The sequence below is a fragment of the Cucurbita pepo genome, chromosome LG10 (assembly GCF_002806865.2).
Source record: "Cucurbita pepo subsp. pepo cultivar mu-cu-16 chromosome LG10, ASM280686v2, whole genome shotgun sequence".
NCBI lineage: Eukaryota > Viridiplantae > Streptophyta > Magnoliopsida > Cucurbitales > Cucurbitaceae > Cucurbita > Cucurbita pepo.
The window spans coordinates 1,289,140-1,299,823 of NC_036647.1; the positions used below are offsets into that span (position 1 = coordinate 1,289,140).

General features: G+C 39.0%; 3 protein-coding genes across 5 annotated transcripts in view; 2 read left to right on the forward strand and 1 right to left on the reverse strand.

The window, feature by feature from the left end:
- The first annotated feature begins 712 nt into the window (after positions 1-712).
- On the forward strand, positions 713-5,587 carry LOC111803833 (phenylalanine ammonia-lyase). Of its 3 annotated transcripts, XM_023688419.1 has the most exons (3): positions 713-907; positions 2,646-3,569; positions 4,420-5,587. In XM_023688419.1, exons 1-3 carry the CDS (start codon positions 803-805, stop codon positions 5,527-5,529), a joined length of 2,139 nt encoding a protein of 712 aa, XP_023544187.1. In that variant the 5' UTR covers positions 713-802; the 3' UTR covers positions 5,530-5,587. The 3 variants fall into 3 exon arrangements, with proteins under 3 accessions (XP_023544187.1, XP_023544186.1, XP_023544185.1); XM_023688418.1 differs by lacking the exon at positions 2,646-3,569 and having other exon boundaries at positions 713-1,518; positions 4,110-5,587; XM_023688417.1 differs by lacking the exon at positions 2,646-3,569 and having other exon boundaries at positions 713-1,486; positions 4,087-5,587.
- A 1,337-nt stretch (positions 5,588-6,924) lies between these two features.
- LOC111803746 (phenylalanine ammonia-lyase-like) lies at positions 6,925-9,068 on the reverse strand (the record flags this gene model as incomplete). Its single annotated transcript, XM_023688281.1, is given in 1 exon segment — positions 6,925-9,068. A coding segment is annotated over 1 exon segment (2,052 nt), but the record flags the coding sequence as incomplete, so codon positions are not given.
- Positions 9,069-10,241: 1,173 nt separating this feature from the next.
- Positions 10,242-10,684, forward strand: part of LOC111803747 (isocitrate dehydrogenase [NAD] catalytic subunit 5, mitochondrial-like) — a 4,021-nt gene continuing 3,578 nt past the window's right edge. Inside the window, exon 1 of the mRNA XM_023688282.1 lies at positions 10,242-10,482. Within this exon, the coding sequence (XP_023544050.1) occupies positions 10,297-10,482 (186 nt within the window). The 5' untranslated portion in view covers positions 10,242-10,296. The remainder of the gene's footprint in view (positions 10,483-10,684) is intronic.

Below are 10,684 nucleotides of genomic sequence, written 5' to 3' on the forward strand. Positions count from 1 at the left end.
TTTAATTTCAGTTTATTATACTTTATTTTAATAATATTTAAGTTAAAAAATTTAAGTTATAATATTAAAATTTAATTTGTTAGAAAGTATATTGTATATTAGATTTTTATTTACCTTTTTAATAAAAATTATATATATATTTTTGGAAAGAACCATTTTTCTCAAAGAATGAAAATGAAAAAATAATTTTGAGGAAACTTTGTGCATTCCACATGGAGAGTTTTGATAAAGTAGATGAAATTACGGGAATGAAATGAAATTTGGAGTAGGGACAAGGATGAAAAAGTCTTTTCCATCTGTGCATGTCGACATTTCTACTTCTCACCAACAAATTTTAATTTTAATTTAATTTAATTTAATTTTTTTTTATTTTTTGCAAGTGGATTGTTGAAATAGCATGACTTAAATACAAATTATTTTGTTTATATAAATTAAAGTCTCCAATCACCCAAATTTGACCAATGGAAACTAATAAGAAATATATTTGTAATTTGTTTCCACCAACCACAAGACTTGTTGATGGTGTTTCCTTTTCCCATTCATCGCCCACCACATCGCACCTACGACCAGAGAGATTGAGCAGCAGCCATCGTCCCCTTACTTTCACTCTCTTATTCTTTGTCTTCAACAACCCCACCAATCTCCACTACTCCCAACCCCTTCACCACTCACTATAACGCCTTCCTTCCTATTTAACCCCCTTCCTCTTCTTCTTCTCCTCACACCTCACCCACCTCCCTAAATCTCTTACATTTTTCCATTTCATTCATTCTTTCTTTCTTTCTTTCTTTCTTTTTTAACTATGGCAGCTCTTCAGGAGATTCAAGGCAGCTTGTGCCAAACCCCTAATGATCCACTCAACTGGGGGATCGCTGCCGACTCCCTCAAGGGAAGCCATCTTGATGAGGTGAAGCTCATGGTGGAGGAGTACCGGAGGCCCCTTGTCAAGCTTGGCGGTCAAACCCTCACCATTTCCCAAGTGGCTGCCATTGCTACTAGGGACTCTGATGTAACTGTCGAGCTTTCTGAGTCTTCCAGAGCTGGTGTTAAGGCCAGCAGTGATTGGGTTATGGAGAGTATGAATAAGGGGACTGATAGCTATGGTGTTACTACTGGCTTTGGTGCTACCTCCCATAGAAGAACCAACCAAGGTGGTGCTCTCCAAAAGGAGTTGATTAGGTTTTTGAATGCTGGCATTTTTGGAAGTGGAGCAGAGTCCGATCATACTCTGCCCCATTCCGCTACAAGGGCGGCCATGTTGGTCAGAATCAATACTCTTCTTCAGGGCTACTCCGGTATTAGATTTGAGATTTTGGAAGCCATCACCAAACTCTTGAACCATAATGTCACTCCTTGCCTGCCTCTTCGTGGAACCATTACTGCTTCTGGAGATCTTGTTCCTCTTTCTTACATTGCTGGACTGCTCACTGGCCGACCCAACTCGAAGGCGGTTGGTCCAAATGGAGAACGTCTTGATGCAAAGGAGGCTTTCCAACAAGCTGATATTCCTTCTGGGTTCTTTGAGTTGCAGCCTAAGGAAGGGTTGGCTCTTGTTAATGGCACTGCTGTTGGCTCTGGATTGGCTTCTATCGTTCTGTTTGAGGCTAATATTTTGGCTGTTCTGTCTGAGATTTTGTCCGCCATCTTTGCTGAAGTTATGCAAGGCAAACCTGAATTTACTGACCATTTGACCCATAAGNGATCGCTGCCGACTCCCTCAAGGGAAGCCATCTTGATGAGGTGAAGCTCATGGTGGAGGAGTACCGGAGGCCCCTTGTCAAGCTTGGCGGTCAAACCCTCACCATTTCCCAAGTGGCTGCCATTGCTACTAGGGACTCTGATGTAACTGTCGAGCTTTCTGAGTCTTCCAGAGCTGGTGTTAAGGCCAGCAGTGATTGGGTTATGGAGAGTATGAATAAGGGGACTGATAGCTATGGTGTTACTACTGGCTTTGGTGCTACCTCCCATAGAAGAACCAACCAAGGTGGTGCTCTCCAAAAGGAGTTGATTAGGTTTTTGAATGCTGGCATTTTTGGAAGTGGAGCAGAGTCCGATCATACTCTGCCCCATTCCGCTACCAGGGCGGCCATGTTGGTCAGAATCAATACTCTTCTTCAGGGCTACTCGGGTATTAGATTTGAGATTTTGGAAGCCATCACCAAACTCTTGAACCATAATGTCACTCCTTGCTTGCCTCTTCGTGGAACCATTACTGCTTCTGGAGATCTTGTTCCTCTGTCTTATATTGCTGGATTGCTCACTGGCCGACCCAACTCGAAAGCGGTTGGTCCAAATGGAGAACGTCTTGATGCAAAGGAGGCTTTCCAACAAGCTGCTATTCCTTCTGGGTTCTTTGAATTGCAGCCTAAGGAAGGGTTGGCTCTTGTTAATGGCACTGCTGTTGGCTCTGGATTGGCTTCTATCGTTCTGTTTGAGGCTAATATTTTGGCTGTTCTGTCTGAGATTTTGTCCGCCATCTTTGCTGAAGTTATGCAAGGCAAACCTGAATTTACTGACCATTTGACCCATAAGTTGAAACATCATCCCGGTCAAATCGAGGCAGCTGCAATCATGGAACACATTTTGGATGGGAGTTCTTACATGNGCTCGCTGCCGACTCCCTCAAGGGAAGCCATCTTGATGAGGTGAAGCGCATGGTGGAGGAGTACCGGAGGCCTCTTGTCAAGCTTGGTGGTCAAACCCTCACCATTTCCCAAGTGGCTGCCATTGCTACTAGGGACTCTGATGTAACTGTCGAGCTTTCTGAGTCTTCCAGAGCTGGTGTTAAGGCCAGCAGTGATTGGGTTATGGAGAGTATGAATAAGGGGACTGATAGCTATGGTGTTACTACTGGCTTTGGTGCTACCTCCCATAGAAGAACCAACCAAGGTGGTGCTCTCCAAAAGGAGTTGATTAGGTTTTTGAATGCTGGCATTTTTGGAAGTGGAGCAGAGTCCGATCATACTCTGCCCCATTCCGCTACCAGGGCGGCCATGTTGGTCAGAATCAATACTCTTCTTCAGGGCTACTCGGGTATTAGATTTGAGATTTTGGAAGCCATCACCAAACTCTTGAACCATAATGTCACTCCTTGCTTGCCTCTTCGTGGAACCATTACTGCTTCTGGAGATCTTGTTCCTCTGTCTTATATTGCTGGATTGCTCACTGGCCGACCCAACTCGAAAGCGGTTGGTCCAAATGGAGAACGTCTTGATGCAAAGGAGGCTTTCCAACAAGCTGCTATTCCTTCTGGGTTCTTTGAATTGCAGCCTAAGGAAGGGTTGGCTCTTGTTAATGGCACTGCTGTTGGCTCTGGATTGGCTTCTATCGTTCTGTTTGAGGCTAATATTTTGGCTGTTCTGTCTGAGATTTTGTCCGCCATCTTTGCTGAAGTTATGCAAGGCAAACCTGAATTTACTGACCATTTGACCCATAAGTTGAAACATCATCCCGGTCAAATCGAGGCAGCTGCAATCATGGAACACATTTTGGATGGGAGTTCTTACATGAAAACGGCTCAGAAGTTACACGAAATGGATCCCCTCCAAAAGCCCAAGCAAGACCGTTACGCTCTTAGAACTTCACCCCAGTGGTTGGGTCCATTAATTGAAGTCATTCGTTTCTCGACAAAGTCAATTGAGCGAGAGATCAATTCAGTCAACGACAACCCTTTGATTGATGTCTCAAGGAACAAGGCTTTGCATGGAGGCAACTTCCAAGGAACCCCAATTGGAGTATCCATGGACAACACTCGTCTGGCCATTGCTTCAATTGGAAAGCTCATTTTTGCACAATTTTCAGAGCTTGTGAATGATTTCTACAACAACGGACTACCTTCAAATCTCTCTGCAAGTAGAAACCCAAGTTTGGATTATGGGTTCAAAGGTGCGGAGATCGCCATGGCTTCCTATTGCTCTGAGCTTCAATATCTAGCAAACCCCGTAACAAGTCATGTCCAAAGTGCTGAGCAACACAATCAAGATGTCAACTCTCTCGGTTTGANTGTCTTATATTGCTGGATTGCTCACTGGCCGACCCAACTCGAAAGCGGTTGGTCCAAATGGAGAACGTCTTGATGCAAAGGAGGCTTTCCAACAAGCTGCTATTCCTTCTGGGTTCTTTGAATTGCAGCCTAAGGAAGGGTTGGCTCTTGTTAATGGCACTGCTGTTGGCTCTGGATTGGCTTCTATCGTTCTGTTTGAGGCTAATATTTTGGCTGTTCTGTCTGAGATTTTGTCCGCCATCTTTGCTGAAGTTATGCAAGGCAAACCTGAATTTACTGACCATTTGACCCATAAGTTGAAACATCATCCCGGTCAAATCGAGGCAGCTGCAATCATGGAACACATTTTGGATGGGAGTTCTTACATGAAAACGGCTCAGAAGTTACACGAAATGGATCCCCTCCAAAAGCCCAAGCAAGACCGTTACGCTCTTAGAACTTCACCCCAGTGGTTGGGTCCATTAATTGAAGTCATTCGTTTCTCGACAAAGTCAATTGAGCGAGAGATCAATTCAGTCAACGACAACCCTTTGATTGATGTCTCAAGGAACAAGGCTTTGCATGGAGGCAACTTCCAAGGAACCCCAATTGGAGTATCCATGGACAACACTCGTCTGGCCATTGCTTCAATTGGAAAGCTCATTTTTGCACAATTTTCAGAGCTTGTGAATGATTTCTACAACAACGGACTACCTTCAAATCTCTCTGCAAGTAGAAACCCAAGTTTGGATTATGGGTTCAAAGGTGCGGAGATCGCCATGGCTTCCTATTGCTCTGAGCTTCAATATCTAGCAAACCCCGTAACAAGTCATGTCCAAAGTGCTGAGCAACACAATCAAGATGTCAACTCTCTCGGTTTGATTTCTTCCAGAAAAACCGCTGAGGCAATTGACATTTTAAAACTCATGTGTTCCACGTTTTTGGTTGCTCTATGCCAAGCAATTGACTTGAGACATTTGGAGGAGAACTTGAAGAGCACCGTGAAGAGCACAGTGAGTCAAGTAGCCAAGAAAGTTCTCACCACAGGTACTAACGGTGCACTTCACCCATCAAGGTTTTGCGAGAAAGATTTACTAAAAGTGGTGGACAGAGAATACACCTTCGCCTATGTGGATGATGCATGCAGTGCCACTTACCCATTGATGCAAAAACTGAGACAAGTTCTAGTGGATCACGCTTTGAAAAATGGGGAAGATGAGAAGAACACAAGCACTTCAATCTTTCAAAAGATAGGAGTTTTCGAGGAGGAACTAAAAGCCATGTTGCCCAAAGAAGTGGAAAATGCGAGAGTATCGTATGAAAACGGAACGTCAGCCATTGAGAACCAAATTAAAGAATGCAGATCCTATCCGCTATACAAATTTGTGAGGGAAGAGCTAGGAACGGGGTTACTGACCGGAGAGAAAGTGATATCTCCGGGAGAAGAATGTGAAAAGGTATTCACAGCTCTTTGCCAAGGAAAGATGATCGACCCGATTCTCGAGTGTTTGAAGGAATGGAATGGTGCTCCAATCCCCATTTGCTAGTTCAATTTACTCAACATAAAAAATAAAAATAAAAAAGGCCTTAGCCTTATTTGCCTTGTATTAAATTTTTGGAAATATTTCCGTAATTAATTTTCAACATAAATTTCTTATCAATTTTTTGTTCTTGTTAGATGAATGATTTGATTTTTCTTACGCTGTGGTTATGAATATTGATACATATAATTAAGTTGAGTGCATAAAAAATCAATTTTATTTTAATAATAATATTTAGTTTATGTGTTTTTATATTGAACTTTAAAACTACCATACAGACATAATAACAATTTAATATTAACAACATTACATTTTAAATGAAGTAATGAGATTTGAATATTTGAAGTTTAATATTAATATTTCATCCTATAGGGCTCTTATTGAAATGACGTTAATTTATATATTTTATAATTAAAATAATATTTTTGTTAAAGAGAATAGTACAAATATGATAAATAGTAAATACTTATATTTTTAACAAATGAAATATTTTCTGATTTGGGAAAAGAGAGATAAATGGTTAATTTTGTATTAATAAAATCACAAAAAATCAAACATTTAACATATTTTCCCTATAATTTTTTTTAATTATTTATTTTGTTGTTAAGAAAATGAAACCTCACCTTTAAACGCAAATCCCTAATTTATTCTTTAAAAAATAGGTAATAAATGACATCCTACCTTATTATTATTATTTATTATTATTTTTGTCAATTATTTTCCTTAAATTAAGTTGACTTGTCAACAAAAACATGCCTAATTTCTTCCTTCCCTTCCCGCAAGCGTTGACGGTTGACCCTCGAAGCCCTCGTTTGGTCCCAACAACCCCATTCCCTATATATTATTATATCTAACTTTTGTATATCATATCTATAAATAAATAAAAGGGAGAAAATTGAAAGATTTTAAAATTTTTATTTTGATTACTTTTTATTTATATTTCTATTTTCCATAATAAGAAAAATAAACAAGGTTGGGAATTTGTTGCATTATTATAAAATAAATTTAGCTCCAAACACGATGGATAATACACGTTTAAATAGGGAATGAGGGAGAGATTTCTACTGGTTAGACAAGTAGAGTCGGGAATGAAATTGTATTTCTTCTCTATTTTTTATTATAGAAATAAATAAATAAATAAATATTCTATTATAAATGATAATAAACCAAATTTTTTATATTTATTTTATATTAAAATTACATTTCCATGGATCTTGAGATTATGGTTGTAATATTTAAGTTAATCATTAAGTTTATTATTATTATTATTATTATTATTTTTTGAATTCTATACTGTAATATTAAAATTAAAAAATATTTTATAAGAGTAATGATAAAATGACCGAAATGAATAAACCCAAAAATAAATTCAAGAAATTATGTTATTAATTTGTTTCTTCCATAAAACAAAAATGAGAATAATTAAAAAAGTATTTAAAATAGAAATAAGAAGCATTTAACAAAGACCGAAAGGCTAAGGTTTCCTCAGGAACCTAACATATGGGGATTGGCGCCCCATTCCACTCCTTCAAACATTCTAAGATAGAATCAATCATCTTTCCTTGACACAAAGCCGTGAATACCTTCTCGCATTCTTCTCCAGGAGATATCACTTTTTCACCTGTTACCAAATTTGTTCCCAATTCCTTCCTCACAAATCTATATAATGGGTAAGATCTGCATTCTTCAATTTGGTTCTTAATTTCTGCATTTCCGCTCTCATATGCTAACCTTGTATTTTCAACTTCCTTTGCTAACACACCCTTCAATTCCTCTTCAAAAGCAGCAATCTTTTGAAAGATTGAAGTGTTTGTGTTGTGTTCGCCATCACCATTTGCGAGTGCGTGCTCCACAAGAACTTGTCTCAGCTTTTGCATCAATGGGTAACTGGCACTGCATGCGTCATCCACATAGGCGAAGGTGTATTCTCTGTCCACCACTTTCAATAGATCTTTCTCGCAAAACCTTGATGGGTGAAGTGCACCGTTAGTACCTGTGGTGAGAACTTTCTTGGCTACTTGACTCACTGTGCTCTTCACGGTGCTCTTCAAGTTCTCCTCCAAATGTCTCAAGTCAATTGCTTGGCATAGAGCAACCAAAAACGTGGAACACATGAGTTTTAAAATGTCAATTGCCTCAGCGGTTTTTCTGGAAGAAATCAAACCGAGAGAGTTGACATCTTGGTTGTGTTGCTCAGCACTTTGGACGTGACTTGTAACGGGGTTTGCTAGATATTGAAGCTCGGAGCAATAGGAAGCCATGGCGATCTCGGCGCCTTTGAACCCATAATCCAAACTTGGGTTTCTGCTTGCAGAGAGATTTGAAGGTAGCCCGTTGTTGTAGAAATCATTCACAAGTTCTGAGAATTGGGCAAACATGAGCTTTCCGATTGAAGCAACGGCCAGACGAGTGTTGTCCATGGATACTCCGATGGGAGTTCCTTGGAAGTTACCTCCATGAATAGCCTTGTTCCTTGAAACATCAATCAAAGGGTTGTCGTTGACTGAATTGATCTCTCGCTCAATTGACTTTGTGGAGAATCTAATAACTTCAATCAATGGACCAAGCCATTGAGGAGATGTTCTTAGTGCATAGCGATCTTGCTTTGGCTTTTGAAGAGGATCGATTTCATGTAATTCCTTAGCGGTTTTCATGTAAGAACTCCCATCCAAAATGTGTTCCATGATTGCAGCCGCCTCAATTTGACCAGGATGATGCTTCAACTTATGGGTCAAATGGTCAGTAAATTCAGGTTTGCCTTGCATCACTTCAGCGAAGATTGCAGACAAAATCTCAGACAAAACAGCCAAAATATTTGCCTCGAACAGAACAATAGAAGCCAACCCAGAGCCAACAGCCGTGCCATTAACAAGAGCCAACCCTTCCTTAGGCTGCAACTCAAAGAACCCAGAAGGAATATCAGCTTGTTGGAAAGCCTCCTTTGCATCAAGACGTTCTCCATTTGGACCAACCGCCTTCGAGTTGGGTCGGCCAGTGAGCAGTCCAGCAATGTAAGAAAGAGGAACAAGATCTCCAGAAGCAGTAATGGTTCCACGAAGAGGCAGGCAAGGAGTGACATTATGGTTCAAGAGTTTGGTGATGGCTTCCAAAATCTCAAATCTAATACCGGAGTAGCCCTGAAGAAGAGTATTGATTCTGACCAACATGGCCGCCCTTGTAGCGGAATGGGGCAGAGTATGATCGGACTCTGCTCCACTTCCAAAAATGCCAGCATTCAAAAACCTAATCAACTCCTTTTGGAGAGCACCACCTTGGTTGGTTCTTCTATGGGAGGTAGCACCAAAGCCAGTAGTAACACCATAGCTATCAGTCCCCTTATTCATACTCTCCATAACCCAATCACTGCTGGCCTTAACACCAGCTCTGGAAGACTCAGAAAGCTCGACAGTAACATCAGAGTCCCTAGTAGCAATGGCAGCCACTTGGGAAATGGTGAGGGTTTGACCGCCAAGCTTGACAAGGGGCCTCCGGTACTCCTCCACCATGCGCTTGACCTCGTCGAGATGGCTTCCCTTGAGAGACTCAGCCGCCACACCCCAGTTGAGGGGGTCCTGGATGGGGGCCATCTTAATTTATGCAGAAAGAAAGAAGGAAAGGAAATGGGATCCGAAAGAAGAAGCAAAAGAATGAAAGATTAATGTAAGTTGAAGGAATGAGAAGAAAGGGTGGGGGTTAAATAGATATTGGATGAACGTTGAGAGGAAGGTTGGTGGAAGCAGAACAATGGAGAGAAGGTTGTTAGGCGAATGAGAAAGTGATTTTCAAAGGTCAAATTTGATGACTTTTACTTTAATTTTTATATGTTTATACCCAAATGTACTTCCTACCCACTAAACTAAACATGTGCTTCATATGTTTTCAAATTATTTATTTCAAATTATTTATTTCAAATTATAATTCTCCTTTATCTTTTTTAAAGTAATTGTTTTTTTTTTTTTTTTCAAACTACATGCTTAAATGGGTTTAATATATATTTTTGCATAATATAAAGAAATTAGATACGATCCAAGGAAAGGACATAGACTAAAATAACACCTTTTTTTTCTATCCCTATTAATTAAAAAGAAAATTCTCCATAAATAAACATCCATGTATTGAAAAATCAAAAATCTAAATTATATCGATAAATTTGTACATTTTTTATTTTTGGATAATAAATTATTTAAGGAAAGCATTTAACATAAAGCTAAATAAATAATATCCAATTATGGATAGTAATTAATAATTTAACAAAAAAAAAAAAAAAAAAANGAATACTGTTTTTGGAAAAGATATTTAATAAATAAGGGCGTAATAAGGACATTGTAAAGGTTGGGCCAACTTTTTATTCATAAATCCTTTTTATTTTCTTTTAATTAAAATTTAGGTTAAATTAATAAAAATATTATTTAATATGCTTTTAAAAAATTTAATAAAAAAATGCTTATAATTTTTTTTTTTAATTTAAAAAATATGATTGTCGTTATGTTTGGGAGTTGGAGAGTATTTTTTTTAGATAAATTATAAATTTTTATTAATTCAATCTAAAATTTGAATTAAAAAAAATACTATTTAGTGATATTTTTAGAAAAAATTATAGTATCTAAGAAGCCCAAGAGCCCATCATAGGAGCCCACTATGAAGCCCAGGAATCTTCAGCTTTTGAGTTCATGCGGCCCTTTTTTGTTTTAAAACTAAATTTATTTGTTGATTAACAGAACACTTTTGGTAAGACATCTTCTCTGTGATTTTTTCTTCAATCCTTCGTCAATCATGGCGTTGCAGCTCCTGAGACGCGCTCTCGGAAACCAGTCGGGTCAGATCTTCTCCCTTTCATCTAACCTTAGCTCTTCCTCTCCACTCTCCGTTAGGGCTTTCTCTTCCGCCGCTTCACCGATCCGAGCCACTCTCTTCCCCGGCGATGGTATTGGTCCCGAAATTGCGGAGTCCGTCAAACAGGTATTGCTTTCTCTCCATGATTGCAATTCTATTTCAGCACGATAATTAGCCCGTATTTTGTACCTTATGTGAATTTCCCTCGCAATAACTCGAGAAAATTGTTCTGAATTTGTTGTTTTATCGTTAAATAGTACGGTGTTGCGGGGTATTTTTTTTTTTTTTTTTTTTTTTTTTCTTTTTTTTTTCCTTTTTTTTTTTTTTT